Source organism: Acinonyx jubatus, chromosome B1 (assembly GCF_027475565.1).
Source record: "Acinonyx jubatus isolate Ajub_Pintada_27869175 chromosome B1, VMU_Ajub_asm_v1.0, whole genome shotgun sequence".
Taxonomy (NCBI): Eukaryota; Metazoa; Chordata; class Mammalia; order Carnivora; family Felidae; genus Acinonyx; species Acinonyx jubatus.
This window is the reverse complement of record NC_069382.1, coordinates 156,778,463-156,796,260: the sequence shown is the minus strand read 5'-3', so window position 1 is coordinate 156,796,260 and position 17,798 is coordinate 156,778,463. Positions and strand designations below refer to the sequence as shown.

At 39.4% G+C, this 17,798-nt stretch overlaps 2 protein-coding genes across 9 annotated transcripts in view; one reads left to right on the top strand and one right to left on the bottom strand.

Annotated features, from left to right (window-relative positions):
- PPAT (phosphoribosyl pyrophosphate amidotransferase) overlaps positions 1-2,892 on the bottom strand; it is a 35,357-nt gene extending 32,465 nt beyond the window's left edge. Inside the window, exon 1 of the mRNA XM_015068537.3 lies at positions 2,620-2,892. Within this exon, the coding sequence (XP_014924023.1) occupies positions 2,620-2,747 (128 nt within the window). The 5' untranslated portion in view covers positions 2,748-2,892. The remainder of the gene's footprint in view (positions 1-2,619) is intronic.
- The window catches only part of PAICS (phosphoribosylaminoimidazole carboxylase and phosphoribosylaminoimidazolesuccinocarboxamide synthase), a 47,491-nt gene that overhangs the window by 18,581 nt on the left and 11,112 nt on the right, over positions 1-17,798 (top strand). For 6 of the 8 annotated variants that reach the window (XM_053217336.1, XM_053217335.1, XM_015068536.3 and 3 more), the window contains 5 exons: positions 3,562-3,628; positions 7,511-7,708; positions 15,644-15,822; positions 17,402-17,581; positions 17,682-17,795. In XM_053217336.1, the coding sequence (XP_053073311.1) occupies positions 3,562-3,628; positions 7,511-7,708; positions 15,644-15,822; positions 17,402-17,581; positions 17,682-17,795 (738 nt within the window). Of the gene's footprint in view, positions 1-3,071; positions 3,091-3,173; positions 3,193-3,561; positions 3,629-7,510; positions 7,709-15,643; positions 15,823-17,401; positions 17,582-17,681; positions 17,796-17,798 lie in introns of those variants that run through there. The other 2 variants (XM_053217338.1, XM_053217337.1) reach the window with 2 other exon arrangements.

The following is a 17,798-nucleotide window of genomic DNA, read 5'->3' as shown; positions in this document are numbered from 1 at the left end:
TGCAAACCACTGAAACATAGTTTTTAGAACTGAAAAAGCATGTGGTGATTAAATGTATGTGGCATGAAGACACAGGCACACAGTTTACAGCTGAAGAGGACACTGAAAATGTTAAATTAAAATTCCCCTTGACGGAAGGTAGAACTATGGAATAAATCTGCAAATAGCCAGAACTACTAGAAAGAAAGTACTTCTGGATGAACCCATCTGGATTAAGTATCCAGTGCATGACTATCTAGTGATTGATGTTCTATTTGTTTTTACATGAAATACATATTATAACTTTCAGGTACACTATTATCCCCAAAACTAAATATTTTAGATCAGATTATGCCTAAGACAAAAACAGAACCAAATACAATGCAAAAGTGATAACAATCTCACCTTCTAGATTCCATGATTTAAAAAGATAATGCATGAGAAATAAATTCCTTCATCAAAAAGGAAAAAAAAATTCCAACAATAGAATTGTTACTACTGTGGTTTTAAAACAACTAACGATTGAGTGGAAGTAGGTGAGGAGGTACACACCTCTGCAACGGACCACCGCTTGCCAGTGTACAGTGTATATAACTAACTCTACTATATACTAAACTATGATAACCTATCTAAGGCATCCAGTTCTAATGTTCCTTGATTCAATGTCATTGAAAAACATCAGTTCTTAATCTCTGAGCCCTACCTACTAGTTCAGAGTAGATTTTATCTTTAAGACATTAGGGAGATATTCTTCCAATCCGAGTCAGTTCCTCTAAAGAGTAGGGACTTCTGCTAATTCAAAATTTTGAATTGGATAAAATTATGGGAGAGGAACAGCCTCCTCAGTGCCCCTTAATGATTCTATGCCTACACAAGGAAAATCTTAAACAGTTTTCCATTAATATATTTGTGCCTCAGAAGCTACTGGGTTCCTTGCCACTGTTATTGAAAACATCACAAGGTCAATCTTCAAAACCAAGTTAACAAAGATTTACTTGGCCAAATGAGCAGTCTCATAGAATCCATTTATTATTGCTCTATTATAATTACATTTTTATTGCTCTTATCTTGTATTGTCTAACTGCATAATGCTTTCACATAAAAGCAACTACAGAAAAGTGCATGTAGCTAGGAATCAAGTTGTATTCACTTGAAAAAAAAAGTCCTTTTTTCTTCCAGCACATATTTAAAGGAGAGACTGAAGATGAACATTCTGAGTTATTTTAGTTAAAAAGTAAATAATTAAAAAAAAAAATCAAGGTCAGTTCATTGGTCTCCCACAGACTGCCAGGCAACTCTATAAACATCCCTCGTTTCTGCACACCTCTTACCTTCAGAGAATATCCACAATAACTTATCCTAAGATGTTATAAACTAATGTTGCTCTGCACTACCATATAAGTAGATTTTAGTTTTTCCTTAGATTCTGTATCTAATCTTCTCAAAAAAATGTACAGTATTTTAAGACAAGATTTCTATTACGGTCAACCCACAAGTATCCAAGTTAGAGTCATTCAAGTTAAAAATATTCTTTTTGATTCCTCCCAGACTCTAAGTCACTCTCAGCATTTAAGGAGGCGTGAGCAAGATGTGAAACAAACTCAAGTATTTGCGACCCTGAAAAGATCAAAAAGACTACTTACATTTCAAGTTTGGTGAGGGAAAGCAAATCATTTGTAATTCATTTATACTTGTTCCTCCCGTATTGCTGATAAGGTTTATCGCCAAGTTGCTTAAATGTTCTAAAAGTTGTTGCTGCAGTTACTGCCTTATGAAAACTTTGTAATACTTTCAGCGATAATGTTAAATCTAGATTTATAGCATATTCCAGGTAGTAAAAAACGGAACGATCACAGAAGCCAAGTTATTTTTTAACTCAAAGGGATCTACCAAAAATCTGTATGTATCCTGTCATACAGGAACTGCTCCCTTTTAAATAAAGAAGGGAGTTACTTCTTGGCATCTTCTTACAACCTTTTTCCTTCATTATCTGAAACCCGTGCATCTTTTTCAGATGCACTATTTCCTGTGACTGGTTTATTTTCAGTTAATTTGTATGAGATCTACAACCGGGAGTTCCTTTTGAATATCAACTAGCTGTTTCCGGGGGTATGAACTCTAGAATTCCTAAATTCTCATAGCTGTGCCTACATTCAAATCTCCAGTCTGCTCAACAGCAGCCTTGCCCTTGCAAACAAAAGCTTGTGGTGGGTTGAAGGCTCCGCGCGAACACCTCAAGGTGTTGTAAGTCCTGGACCAGCAGCCACGCCACACAAACCTTTCTCAAAAGCAGCTCCAGGCTCTGCAAGATTAAGTCGGGGAGAAGTTCCGACCCGCCTAACCCTAGAGAACCGGAGCCTTAACAAATTGGCCAGACTTGTGAGGGGTGCATACTGGGAGGAGGGGAGCCCCTGAACAGCACTAGGGCTTGAGAGGGATAAGTCCAGGGATGCAAGGTGGTGCCCGCGCACGCCTTGGCCACCTAGTCGATGCCACAGGCAGATACCAATCCAGGTAGTAGAGGTCTGGCCTCCTGGCACTCAGGCGCGCACGAGCTCGCTAACACGGGCCGCGGGAAACAGCTTGTGCTGAAGAAGCAGCACACGCGCCGCCACCCCCACCCCTCAGCCGGTTGCTCACCGGTGCTGCAGACCCACAAGTCCCAGAGTGATCACATGCGGTACATCTAGCTGCGTGGGCCACTCTCCTGAGGCGATGCACCCGAAGACGCCACATTCTTCTCGGATTCCCAACTCCTCCAGCTCCATGTCGCTGCCGAAAGCACGTGGAGGGACCTGCAGCCGCGGCAGCGGCCTGAGCACCAACCAGCTGCCCGCTCGGCCCTTACGCCTCAAGCTCGCTTCCTTCCCAGCCGCACGACCCTAGCTACTGCGGCGGCGCGCGCTTTCCCAAAGTAAGCGTGATTAGCTCGCCCCCTGCCACCCTGCCCCGCCCCTTCAGTATCCACCAATGAGCGTGGAGGGGGCTAGAGGCTCCTTGGTTGAGAGGAGGAGTCACAGACGCCTAGGGTGGAGCTAGTCCTCCGCCTGAGCCCTACGGGGAGCTGTTTTTGCTGCACGTGGAAATCTCCGTTATTTTCCAACATCCAAGGTTAGGGTGATGAAAGTAGTAGGGTTAACGTCATTTCTCTGCCAGAAGATGTAAATTTTGTATGCTCCTCCGCACATGCTTTCCCCCGGTCGTCATTACTTGGTACGCTCCAACCTATGAACCGCTCTGGCTGAGGAGAAGGGGGCTGGTCAGCGAGCCTCTGTAGAGTCGGGAGGGGCCGCCAGTGCGCGCCACTTTTCGCCTCTTCTGGAACAGCGCCCACGCGGGGTGGTAGGGGCGGGGGGAAGCCTGCGTCTCTGCGTCTGCGCGGCGGGAAGCCTCGGGGTAAAGCTAGCTCCCGGAGCCGAAGTTCCGCCGGGGCAGCAGAGACGACAGGCATTCCTCCGGACTGTGGTACTAGCTGAGAGCCTGAGTCTGCGCTGCGGGATACCAGGCCTGGCCGGGGGTGGGTCTGTGCGCCGCCCTCCCTTCCCCGCCGGGTGAGCCTCTCTGACCACTCCTCTTTTCCAGAGCCCTGCCTCTGTTCCCAGCGCGGCGTTTGCCCTCAGCCCACGCAGGATAATGGCTACAGCTGAGGGTGAGTAACAGGCATCCCCAGGAATATTCCGGGGACTCCCTGCCCTCCCGCCTGGAGCTTGCGAGCTCGGTGCGGACACGTGCGCGCCCTGCGGCCCTCCTGGCTGCCTCTCCCACCCCCGGGCGGTGTCTGGTCTCCCTGCAGCCTTCTCTTTAGGCCGCTGGGCGGGTGGACACGTGGCCCAGGCACCGCCGAGAGAGGCGTAGGAAACCCAGCCCGCCCGGGCCTCTCCGAACTTTCTGAAATACTCGGAACTGACTCTGGATTGGGGAAAGGAAACGAAGTAGAGAAAGAGTGATTACAAAGAGAAATGGTCAGGGGTTGGAGAGGTGCCTGAAAATCGTGTTGGTAATCAATAGATATTGCAAAACAATCACAGAAACGTGTGGATTTTTCAAAGTCCTGCTTTTCCTATTAGGTTAATAATAACCTGCTATCTCCTTAAAGTTAATAATTGAATTTACTGAAAATTTACTTTTTTTCTGTCCAGATTTTGTATGTGTGTGTGTTTTATAGTCTTTTGATGCCATGATGGCTTTGAAGAGCTCCAAAAGCACCAGGCAAAAAGTTGCCTTGCTTTAGTTTGCATTTATAGTTACATAATCATTTTATGTGTGAGTGATTAGATCCTCAGGAAAAATAGCTTGTGACATTTATGCTGGTTAAGTGTGTTTTTCCCCACACGCCCAATTTTTAAATTTATGATGAACCAACTTGTTTGTGTTGGCTAGTCAGTACATTGTCTTCCACAAAGAAAATTGAACTTAGGTAAAAAAATATATATAGAGACCAAACAAAAAGATCCAGATGATAACGAGTAACAACTCCATAAAATCAGGGTATTAGAACAGGTCTTTTCCTTCCATACATCCAAACTGGTAGAATCTAACTGGCAGGTTAATCTTTCTCAAATGGCACTTTTATGATTTCTAAATGGCACTTCCTTGCTCAAAAATGTTCAGTGGCAACCCAAGAGCTATTAAAATTCAGTCTGAAGACCCTTTCACCTCCTGCATACTGCTTTCTTCCTATCCCTTCAACCCTAACTTTGATTTTTCTCTCTTGTGAATCCTATACCTATATTCCAGTTAGGTTAATTCACCAAGTTCACTCATCTGTGTTCATTTATGCGGTGTCTAGGAGAACAGTGCCAATAGAAATATGTAAAACTCTATGTAACTATGTTTTCTAGTAGTCACATTTTAGGAAGTAAAATGAAACAGGTGAAATGAATTGTAAATATATCATATGTAGCCCAGTATATCCAAAACTATATCGTTTCCGCATGTAATCAATATTTGTAAATGTGTGCTATTTTGCATCCTTTTTTTTCCCCATCTTGAAATCCATTGTGTATTTTAAACTTAACTCACATCCCAATTTGGAGTAGCCGTGTTTCATATTTCATGACCAAATGTGGCCAGAGGCTCCCTTACTGGAGGGAACAGCCCTAGACTTTTTATCTCCTCTCTGTGGAAGTTCTATACATTTCAAGACTCTTAAATTTCAGTGCCACAAATTATTTTCAGTCATCAGTCTTTCCTGAATTCATCTGCTAGTTCTTAGCAGGCGTTTTGGCACTTGTAATATATGTCTCCTATGAGTATGTTTTTTCTATCCATTAATTGAAATTCCTACTCTGTTTAACAACTAGGTAATAAATATGGATTCAACTAAATTGTGGAGGTGCAGTAGTTAAAAACTTTCTTTTGCCTTGTAGCTAACCTAGGAAACATCCTTGACTTTCCCCCTCTTTTATCCCTATGTTGAATGAGTGGTTCTTAAAACTTTTACCTTTTAAATATCTTGAGCCTTTCAATCACTGCTTTTTCCTTAGACCAGGACATTTCTTGGGCTGTATTGCTGCAAGAGCATCCTAACTGGTCTTTCAGTCTTTAGTTTTCTTCCATCCACCCCTTCCTCATTTCATTTTCCACGCAGCAGCCATAATCTTTCTAATATAGGAATCTGTCATTTTGCTGAAGTGTTTAAAAGCCACATGGTTGTTCTTAGGATAAAATCTACGCATTATCAACATGATGTATGAGGCCTAAAGAATGAATAGTGAAATGCAAGGGAAGGAAACTATGTTTGGGCCAAGAGAGAACATGTCAAAAGCCTGTGAGTGGGATATAGAAATTCATTCATGGAAGTTAGAGTTCTGGGAAGGGAATCAAGAAATGTGAAGTTGGAGCACTAAGCTGAGGCTCTATCTTGAGGAGCCTTTTAAACCTTGTCAGTGAGTCAGGACATTATGATAGGGTGGGGATTCATCCTCTAGATTAGGTACCCTGCAGTGGCAACTATTAAATTGAATTGTAACTGGTTTAATGGTTACCTCTGCTAGCTGGTGATCTTACCCCTGCCCAATTCTTCCTTGTCTTATCTCCTGCCATTCTTTTTTACTCTCAGCTGCTGACCTCCTTCCCCTACCCTATAGCAGTGCATGCACACACAGTGTTCCAACCATATTGAAGTTCTGCCATGTACTGTTTTACCCCATGGTCACCGTCACTACCTACCCCTTTTCCTCTTCTGGCTAAGTGTTTATCCTTCCTCTGATCGCAACCTAATCCTCACTTTGTTCCAGCCTTTCTTCTCTGATGTCTAGACTAGGTTAGGTGGGCCTGCTGTGAACCTGTGATCCTATAGTCTGTTTCTTACATCATACTTGTTATGATGTCCTGTTTAATTTCAGCTTCCCTCAGGCTCAGGTCTCATGAGAACAAGAACTCTCTCTTGTTTACTGGTATATCTCTAGTGTACCTGGCGCACAGACACTAAAAAATGCCAATACTAAGAATGAGTCCTTGTTCTGGGAATGTGAGGGTGATTTCTTCCCTTGGAAATTTTAAGTCCTTAAACTTCTGTTACCTCTGATCTTCATCTAAATCATTCTTTCTAATGACCAGAGTCTACTTTTTTTAGGTCTGTGACCTGCATCAAAATTAGAGTCTCTTGTACTCACTTCCTCACAATTTCCTACATCTTAGTGTGGAGAAAGGATTAACAGTGGAGGATAGGGAAGAAAGATTAAGAAATAACCACCTGGGTGGTTCAATCAGTTAAGCGTACAACTCTTAATTTCGGCTCAGGTCATGATCTCACAGTTTGTGAGATCAAGCCCAGCATCAGGCTGTATGCTGTCAGTGTGGAACCTGCTTGAGATTCTCTCTACCCCTGTCTCTCTGCCTCTCCCATATTCGTGCACATGCTTGTGAACTAAAAAAAAAAAATAGAGGCTCTTGGAAATGGGCTAACTTCAGTGGGTGGGGGGTGCCTCTCCTTACACATTAACTAAACATCAAGAAACCCTTCTGGCTGAACTTTGCCATTTTGCCTGCTACAGAAAGCTCTGAGGCTGTAGCCTGCTTGAGATTCTCTCTCCCCCTCTCTGTCTGCCCCTCCCCTGCTTGTGCTCTGTCTCTCTCAAAATAAATAAAAAACTTAAAAAAAATTTTTTTTATTTTCTCTAGTTTGATTGTAAGAATATGGTATAAGATACACATAACGGACAAAACACGTTACCCAAGCATTTAACATTACCTCTTAACAGATAATGTTGATCTTCTGATCAGCAGTAAACTATTAGTTAAGATTTGGGGGAGTAAAAGTTATATGCAGATTTTCAACCCTAAACCCCACATTGCTCAAGGGTCAATTGTAATTATTTACATAGTTCTAATTTTTCACAAAATTGTGTGAATCAAATATGATGCCTGTGAAAATACTTTGTAGGGTATAAGGTTCTATGCAGGTGAATGAATTTTTATTAAAATTATTAACCACTTTGTATGTTCCCTGATTCATCATTCTAGATAATTCAGTCTTCAATTAGGAAATTTTTCCCTGAAATCTGATGTTTCCATTTTATTTCCACAGTGCTGAATATTGGTAAAAAACTCTATGAGGGTAAAACAAAAGAAGTCTATGAATTGCTAGATAGTCCAGGAAAAGTCCTCCTTCAGTCCAAGGACCAGATTACAGCAGGAAATGCAGCCAGAAAGAATCACCTGGAAGGAAAAGCTGCAATCTCAAATAAAACTACCAGTTGTATTTTTCAGTTGTTACAAGAAGCAGGTAAGTGGCTCTCCCAATAGCCTCCACTTTCATATTCTCTCTCACACACACATACTGGTCCTTTTCATGGGGGAAATGACATTATTTGGATTAACAGCTTGTTGACTACCAGGTATATTTTTCAGTTGTTACAGGAAAACAGGTAGGTGCCTCCCTGCACAATCTCCTTCCTTTTGAGTGTGCACATACACACAGGGCACACTCTGATCTCTTTCATCGGGAGTTGACATTATTTGGGTTAACAGCATGTTTTTGGGGATGTCTCACAAGCTAAGCTTTAAGTTAAATCAAACCAGGAACTCTTAAATTTCACTATAACACTTTACTGAACTTGGAATTAGTAATGCCATTTAGTTAAGGAATCTTAACAGTTTGCTGTGGTCTTTCTCTGGCACACATATATTTTATGTAACTTTTCTCTCCTAGGACATCTTCCTAGGAGAGACTTCTCTATGAGGGAGGCCTATTCTGATGTTAGGTAGTTGTAATTGGAGAGTTGAAATTTGGTACCTGCAATTCTGGGCATTTACTCTTTGCTCTGCGCCTTGGAGATAAGACAGAATTTCAAATCCCTTTTCCACTTGAAAGCCCTGAAAAGTATTTGAAGATTGCCACACCTTCTCACCCTGTCCCAAGTGAGGAATTTAAACTAGATCAAAGATTTCCAAGGTTACCTCCTACTCTAAAACTGAAAGAAGCCTATTTTCTATACAGACATCTATTCAAAAGGATGAAATTAAGATCAGAACTTTCTATGGAGGGCACTTGGAGTAAAGAAAGGGGAATTAAGATAATGGGCTTTTCTGCAGGGATTCAGTTAACAGCTGATTTGTCTGTAGTGTAGGAAACCTCGTTAAAAGATTTGAGCTCTTCTGGGGCTCCTGGCTGGCTCAGACAGAAAAATGTATGACTCTTGATCTCAGGGTCATGAGTTCAAGTCCCACGTTGGGTGTGGAGATTACTTAAATAAATGAACTTTAAAAAAATTTTGAGCTCTTTCCCTCAAGTGTAAAAGGCCTCATTGCCTGGGATCACTCAATCTTTGAACCCTCCAGTTCCTTACCTATAAAATAAAAGCTTAGTTTTTTACTACCCTAGTTCTAACTTTATAATTTAATAGTTTTGTCTCCTTTTACTTCCCAGTTGCCCTTTCATTTCTTAGAGCTTCCAGTAAGCATTTTATTTATTTTCAGAGAGAGAATCCCAAGCAGGCTCTGCGCTAACAGTGTAGATGCGGGGCCCAAACTCAAACTGTGAGATCATGACCTAAGCTGAAATCTAGGGTTGGATACTCAACTGACTAAGCCACCCAGGCGCCCCAACAATAAAGTATTTTTTAACTAAGGTATGTACAGTTTTTTAGACATCGTGATATTGCATACTTAATAGACCACAGTATAGTATAAAATATAACTTGTATATGCATGGGAAACCAAAAAATCCATTTTGATTTGTTTTATTGTAATAATTGCTTTATTGTGGTCTGGAACCGAACCCTCAATATCTTTAAGGTATTGCAGGATTTCTTACCACAATACCCAGGATTCGTTGTCTCCCTGCTTCAAAGAATGAAGAGGTGGACACAAAATGAGCAGTGGGCAGAAGTTTATTAGAGGATAAGAAAGTAAGAATAGTAGGAAAGCTCTCATTACTGAGAAAGAACATTTGAAAGTGAATGCTTGAGGACTCTAGTCTAGGGTCCTTTTTTTTTTTTTAATAAGGATCTGGTCAGCCCTCCCCCTTGCCTTCCCCCTTGTTCTTTCTCAGACTGTAGTCTTATTGGCTTGCTAGTTCTAGGTTCTGGGTTGTCCATATCTGATTGGCTCTTTCCATTGTATGAGGAGTGGTCTATGGCCTTACTTAGGTCTTTTGTCAAAATCTGGAGGGGAAACCTGAGGGGGAGTAGGTGGAGTATGTTGCATTCTTAAGAGGAACCTTATTCCTGAGGGGACTTGCTGTGGTCAGACACTCCCAGCATTGTTCGAAAACAGGTGTTTTTCCCTGCCAAGGGATTTAAGGCCCTAATCTGTCCCTCTCTGCCTACTGAATCCTCTTCTCTTATCATAGCATGTTTATAATTTCTCTTAATCTTTCTAAATCCAAAGGAATTTAATAACTTTGTTTTTAGTCAAGATAGATATACTTACCTTCCACAAAATAACAAGGTAATTCAAGTTAAATCAGTTCTGTCTATACAGAATGGGTTCTTGAATAGTTTTGTCTCTTTCATCATTTTCTGTTGAATGTTTTTAAGTTAGCGTGGAACTAACTTAATTGACAACGTAATTTGTCTCCATACCATAAATCCTTCTATACATTGAAAGTGAGTGTGTTATTATAAACTTAAAGGACCACTCAGATTTCCTAAGTAATACGATTTTAGGATTTTTTTTTTAATGTTTGTTTGTTTTTGAGAGAGCATGCAAGCGGAGGAGGGACAGAGAGAGAGGGGGACAGAGGATCCAAAGCAGATTTGAAATCAAGAGTCGGACGCTTAACTAACTAAGCCATGTAGGCACCCCAGCAGCTAATTTTTTTATTGTTAACAATTTATAGTATTAAGCAACTTTTTAAAACGTTAATATGTATAGGAGAATGAGATAACTTGGGAAGTTAAAAATGGATCACTTAATCTGTACTGCAAAAGGAACCTAAAATTAGTTTGATGCTCTGTATAAAAACCTGCTCAGTCACTGAGAAACCACCAGTCAAGGAAGGCTTAAAATAAAAATTCTAAAATCAGGGGTCCTGGGTGGCTCAGTGTGAGTTAGGGCCCCACTTCGGGCTTGCTGCTGTCAGTGCAGAGCCTATTTGGGATTCTCTCTCCCTCCACCTCTCTCAAAATAAATAAATAAACATTAAAAAAATATATAGCACCTACGTATCCATAGTAATTATACATAGCTACAGAATTGCATGTATATATATTTACATATATATAAATGCTCTCAAATAACAAGGTAAGTACAGGCCCAAGTTTTTTTTTTATTTTTTTTTTTATTTATTTTTCGGACAGAGAGAGACAGAGCATGAACGGGGGAGGGGCAGAGAGAGAGGGAGACACAGAATCCGAAACAGGCTCCAGGCCCTGAGCCATCAGCCCAGAGCCTGATGTGGGGCTCGAACTCACGGACCGTGAGATCGTGACCTGGCTGAAGTCAGACGCTTAACCGACTGCGCCACCCAGGCGCCCCAGGCCCAAGTTTTTATTTGCTTATTCAGGAAGGGAGTATTCAGTGTGCTTTCTGGGGCTTAACAAAAAGTAAGTTAAGGTGACCATGTTGTCTCTCTTTGTCCAGGATTTTCCCAGTTTTGACTTTGAAAGCCTTGCATTTTTAAAGGGAAAGTTTGTTACCCTAAATGAAGTACTCCAACAATTACATTTAAATCACTGTGTTTGGCATACTTAACTAAAACTTACTTGGTTCACAGGAAATGTTGAAAGAAAGATATTTTTCAGGTTTTATATACTGTGAAATTAAGGAAAACTTTAGTTTTAAAAAATTCTTAGATTTGTTTTAGAGGATAGATTAGGAATTCTGTTGTTTTATCTAATTTTTACTCACTGACAGTTAAATAAATGGTATGTTTAGTTGACTCCTAGTGGTCTATTTGAAATTGCTTTCAGGGGCACTTGGGTGGCTCAGTTGGTTAAGCATCCGACTTCAGCTCAGGTTATGATCTCATGGTCTGTGAGTTTGAGTCCCACATCAGGCTCTGTGCTGATTGCTCAGAGCCTGGAGCCTGCTTCAGATTCTGTGTCTGCCTCTGTCTCTGCCCCTCCCCTGCTCATGCTTTGTCTCTCTTAACAATACATACATTAGGGGTGCCTGGGTGGCTCAGTCAGTTAAGCATCTGACTTGGGCTCAGGTCATGAGCTCACGGTTTGTGAGTTCAAGCCTCACAATGGGCTCTGTGCTGACAGCTCAGAGCCAGGAACCTGCTTTGGATTCCGTGTCTCCCCTGCTCGCGCATGTGCATGCTCTCAAAAATAAACAGACATTAAAAAAATTTTAAAATAAACACATTAAAAATTGTTTTAATTACTTTCTTTATAAGCAAGGTTATGTTCTAATTAAGGTTTTTCTAGAAATTAGAGTGGGAAGGGTACCAAATGACAATTAGTAAATTAGGATTCTAGTTTTCTCATTGTCAATCATAAGCGAACTATAAAATACTGTACAAATGATAGATACAAGTAATATTTCTCCATGGAAATAATATTCTACATACTACACCTGAGTTATAAAATGTGTGGGTTTGGTCTCAATACTTAAAAATCAAAACTTAATCTTTTAAGTCTCGGTTCTCCCACAGAAACCTACCGTAATTACATTTAGGTGTGTTAGTAGTCATGCGTATGAGTCCTGCAGTTGCTAAACCACAGACAAGAAGCTGGATGGCCTTAATACATGGGTGGCCCCAGAGATAATGTGGACTGATTAGTTGTCAGACACAGTAATTCAGAGTATGAAGTGACATTTGCTACATGGTAGGAGTTCTTTTTCTCATTGCATGCAGTCATGAAATTTGCTAAGATGATGTGTATTAGAGCAATCATCATCTAAACTGAATTTTTTTTTTTTGAAAAAAATTTTTTTTCTGTGTAAGAGTCTTGCCGTAAATTGATTCTGTTCTTTCAGTTCTCTTAAATGTGAGGAAGGGTTTTCCTCTGAAGAAAGTAACGATTGTTTATGTTTAAAGGATAGATGTGGACACTGGTCTTTCAAGCTTGGTAGACACAAATATGACTAATGATTAACAGATCTAAAAAGGAAAAATTCTTGAAGCTAGGCATGTAGTTACTGCCTCAAGTTAAGGATTGACTTAAATCATCTGCCTATCCATGAGCGTGAGCCCAATCATTCTTTAAAGGTTAAAATGACCATTACACTGTTATTCTTTCCCAGAGTTCCTGTTCATGTAGCATACTACAATTCTGTTACAATCAAATTGTACTGGTCAAGCACAGAGGGAATACAGAGAAAACAGTACAGGTTTTGAAACTGTTCCAGGCACCATTACTGATTAGCACCATGACCTAGCTTGTCAAATTACTTAACTTCTTTGAGCTTCTGTTTCTTTCACTGTAAAATGCAATGATACCTACCTGAAAATTTTTATAAACATAATAGCACCTACCTGAAAAATTTTATGTATGGTTAAATGAGATAACACATAGAACACTTGGCACAGTGCAAGACTTCCATAAATGTTGATTCCTTTCATGTATGGATATACATATGTATGTATATAGATATATATGTGATCAAAAATTTTTTTATTTTTTTCTGATGAGAAAAAATTGATTTTAGAGGATTAGATTGGGATTGGAGGTACTAACATTACAGTCTGAAGATGAACATTATTATGTTAAACCCATGCAGGTTTCCAGCAGCTGCTTCAATTCATGTTAATGCTATAGTATTCCCTTGTGCTGTGATGTAATAACACTTCTAGGAGAGGCAGTATAGCATAGTGGTTAATTGGGTAGCCACACAGAGTTGAAAGTGTTGATTGGAAACCCTACTTTATCTAGTACTAGCTAACATGATTACTATGCTTCTATCCTTATCTATTTTGTTGAATGTTTGCCCCTATTATCTACCTTCTCAGGTATTATGAGGATTAAACAAATGAAAACGGATTTATGATGCCTGACCTAAAGCAGGTCTTGCTACTTTTTAAAATTAAATTGTGGTGGAGTGGCTGGCTCAGTTAGTAGAACATGTACTCTTGATCTGAGGGTCATGAGTGTAGGCCTCATGTTGGGCATAGAGCTTAATTAAAAAATTAAGGGGCGCCTGGGTGGCTCAGTTGGTTAAGCCTCAGACTTTGGCTCAGGTCATGATCTCGTGGTTTGTGAGTTCAAGCCCCGGATCGGCTGCCTGCTGACAGCTTGGAGCCTGCTTCGGATACTGTGTCTGCCTCTCTCTCTGCCCCTCCCCTGCTTGCACTCTGTTTGTCTCTCTCTGTCTCTCAAAAATAAATATTTAAAAAATATTTTTAAAAAATTGTGGTAAAAGATACACAATAAAATTTATCATTTTAACCATTTTTAAAATTTTATTTTTAAGTAATCTCTACAGCCAACATGGGGCTTGAACTCACAACCCTGAGATCAAGAGTTACATGCTCTACTGACTAAGCCAGCCAGACACCCCTCATTTTAACTATTTAAAAATGTAAATTCTATAACATTAAGTACGTTTACAGTTTCCCGTTTTCAGAACTTTTTTACCATCTTAGATGGAAACTATGACCCATTAAACAAAACTCTCCATTCTCCCTTCCCAGCTCCTGGTAATCTCTATTCTACTTTCTGATTATGAATTTGCGTTTTTTAGGTACCTCATGTAGGCGGAATTATACAATACTTTTATTTCACTTAGCATAATGTTTTCAAGGTTTATTCATGTTGTAGCATGTATCAGAGTTTTATTTCTTTTTAAAATGACTGAACGATAATTCATTATATGTATATTGTACATTTTGGTTATTTATTAATTTGTTGATGATTGGCTATTGTGAACTTTGGTGTACAAGTATCAATTTGAGTCCCTGCTTTCAATTCTTTTCAATACTGCCTTTTCTAGAAGTGTTATTACGTGGTAGCACAAAGTAATACTGTGGCATTAACAGGAGTAAAACATTTCCTGGAAACCTGTATAGGTTAACATAATAATGCTCATCTTCAGGCTGCCAGTGTTAGTACCTGGAATACCTAAAAGTGGAGTTGATCGATCATATGATTCATAAAAATTGTAACTAGTATTAGGTTATTTTGCAAGACCCCCAAATAAAATAGCTCCCATCACAAGTTAGCTCTTTATCTTAGTTTTCCACTAACATTTGAGTAAAAGAGAAGGGAAAGGAAGAACAAATGTTTTCTTTCCTCCTGGCCACATTGGCTGCAGTTCCTGCTGCTACCTATTGGAGACTTTTTTCAGGGATTATTTCCTTCAAATTTTAAGAGAAAAGGGCTATCCAGAATGTAGGGCTATATCTGCTTGTGATAAGTGGATTGATTTTTAAAAAAATTCTTTTTTAATTTTTATTATTTTTGAGAGAGAGAGAGAGAAAGAGAGTGAAGCCGGGGAGGGGCAGAGAGAGAGGGAGACACAGAATCTGAAGCAGGCTCCAGGCTCTGAGCTGTCGGCACAGGGCCCGATGTGGGGCTCAAACTTGCGAACCAGGAAATCAGACTTGAGACGAAGTCAGATGCTTAACCGACTGAGCCACCCAGGCGCCCTGTAGTTTGATATTTTATAAGGCCCATATAATACTGGTCTATCAAATATGAGAATCTTATCACCAAATCTGATTTAAAGATAATTAGTACTACTTAGATGAGTCATATGCCTAGTTCAAAGTTAGGTAAGCAGTAGCAGAGGAGTTACTCAGTATTTCTTGAATGTCTGAATGAATGAATGGTAAAGACTCTGAGACCCAGATCTTCTGACCCACTATATGCTTTGCCATGCAACATTAACATGAAATATGCTAAATATTTTGATAAGCATTAAAGAAAGCCATGTTAATAATTTTGTTTTCCTACTTCCACTTAAAAAAAAAAGACATATAAAGGGGGGTGCCTAGGTGGCTCAGTTGGACGTCCAACTTCTGCTTGGGTCATGATCTCATGGTTCATGGGTTCAGGCCCTGTGCCAGGCTCTGTGGTGATGGCTCAGAGCTTGGAGCCTGCCTCGGATTCTGTGTCTCCCTCTCTGTGCCCTTCCCTGCTTGCACTCTGTCTCTCTCTCAAAAATAAATAAACATTAAAAAAATTTTTTTAAATTACATTTAAGGATAACGCATTTGGCTAGATAGTTTTTGTTTCATTTTGTTGTGTGTTAACAGTTTTATTATGCCTCAGATGTACCTTTTTAAACACAGTTTTAATGCTTTTTAAAAAAACTTTTTATCAATATATAGGTATCAAAACTGCTTTCACCAGAAAATGTGGGGAGACAGCTTTCATTGCACCTAAGTGTGAAATGATTCCAATTGAATGGGTTTGCAGAAGAATAGCAACGGGTTCTTTTCTCAAAAGAAATCCTGGTGTCAAGGAAGGATATAAGTTTTACCCACCTAAAGTGGAGATGTTTTTCAAGGTAATTATTTTATATTTCTGTGCTTTACTATAACATAGCAACAAACTTAAAATTTCAAAATCAAAAGGTTTAAACATTATTAAAACTTTTGATATTGCACCTTTATTACAGAAATATATGTCAATAATATACATTTTTGTTATCAGTGATAATTCAGATTTTTAAAAGAAAACATTTCTGAAACTCTACTTAATCTTAACTTTGGTTCAAGATCACTACCAAAATGAATAAATTAAAACTAGCAGTTACTAGGAAGAAAACTTAACAATTCAGAAACTTAAAATTTTTTGAAGAGTTTGAAGTAAAGGCTAATACAAGGGAGCTTTTTATATTAAAATACAGAAAAAACTATTACCAATGTCTATTACAAGCGAAAACATAATAAAAATGTAGGAATCAGTGGTTATAAATTTGTATTTGTTTTCTTTATTGCCTGCTTTTCTCTTTCCATCTTTGTTTATGCTGTTAAGCATAGTTCCAATGTCAGAAGTAATGTCAGTGTAACATTTTTAAACAGTCAACTAAAATCGCCTCTCAGCCTTTTGGCCCAGATCAAGTATAATCAGTGAACTGCGTACCTTAAAATGTTTATATTATGGTTATAATACAAATCAAAAATTCATAAAAGAAAAATTTCATGTGAGGGGCACCTGGGTGGCTCAGTCGGTTAAGCATCTGACTTCGGCTCAGGTCATGATCTCACGGTTTGTGGGTTCGAGCCCAGCATGAGGCTCTGTGCTGACAGCTCAGAGCCTGGAGCCTGCTTCAGATTCTGTGTCTCCTTCTCTGCCCCTCCCTTGCTTGGGCTCTGTCTCTCTCTCCCCAAAATAAATAAATAAAATTAAAAAAAATTTTTTTAAAGAAAAATTTCATGTGAAATTGGGACACTACTTAGAATAAAATGAAAATCTTTTTTTTTTACTAATGTCTTTATATTAAGTCTCTTGAATTATCAAATAATAACCCTAAAGACTTGTAGTCTTCTATAAATTCTTATCAAAAATGAGGTTAGGAGCAGTACCTGCCTGATTCATCTGATAGAACATGCAGCTCTTGGTCTCAGGATCATGAGTTCAAGCCCTATGTTGGGTGTAGAGATTATGACTTGAGCCGAAGTCAGACGCTTAACAGACTGAACTACCCAGGCACCCCAATAAACATTTAAAAAAAATAATAACTTTGAGACTTTTTTTTTTTTTACAAAAAAATAAAAATAGAGAAATCAAAAATAATTGTTGGGGTGCCTGGGTGGCTCAGTTGGTTAAGCATCGGACTCTTGATTTCAGCTCAGGTCGTGATCAGGCCACGAGAGATCAGGCCTGTGTGGAGCTGTGTACCGATGGCACGGAGTCTGCATAGGATTCTTTCTCTCTACCTCTCCCCGACTTGTGCTCGGTCTCAAAATAAACTTAAAAAAAAAAAGATAATTATTGTGAATTAAAGGGTTATTTTAACCAAAAGTTAAGTATTTAGAGAAAAATAATTCTGAGGAATTCTTGGTCAAGGAAAAAAAGACTTCAGTTTATCTCAAAAGGTTAAAATTTTTATATTTAATTGTATTCCTTTATTCTGTTTTCAGGATGACGCCAATAATGATCCACAGTGGTCTGAAGAACAGCTAATTGCTGCAAAATTTTGCTTTGCTGGACTTGTTATAGGCCAAACTGAAGTGGATATCATGAGTCATGCTACACGGGCTATTTTTGAAATACTGGAGAAATCTTGGTTGCCCCAGAATTGTACACTGGTTGACATGAAGGTACAAATAAAATGGAGGTTTGAGAGTAAAGATTGTAACTGAGAAATGCCATTAGCTGTAGAGTTTTGAAAACTTTTCTTTGGTGATATGCTTTTTCTAGATTGAATTTGGTGTTGATGTAACCACCAAAGAAATTGTTCTTGCTGATGTTATTGATAATGATTCCTGGAGACTCTGGCCATCAGGAGATCGAAGCCAACAGAAAGACAAACAGGTA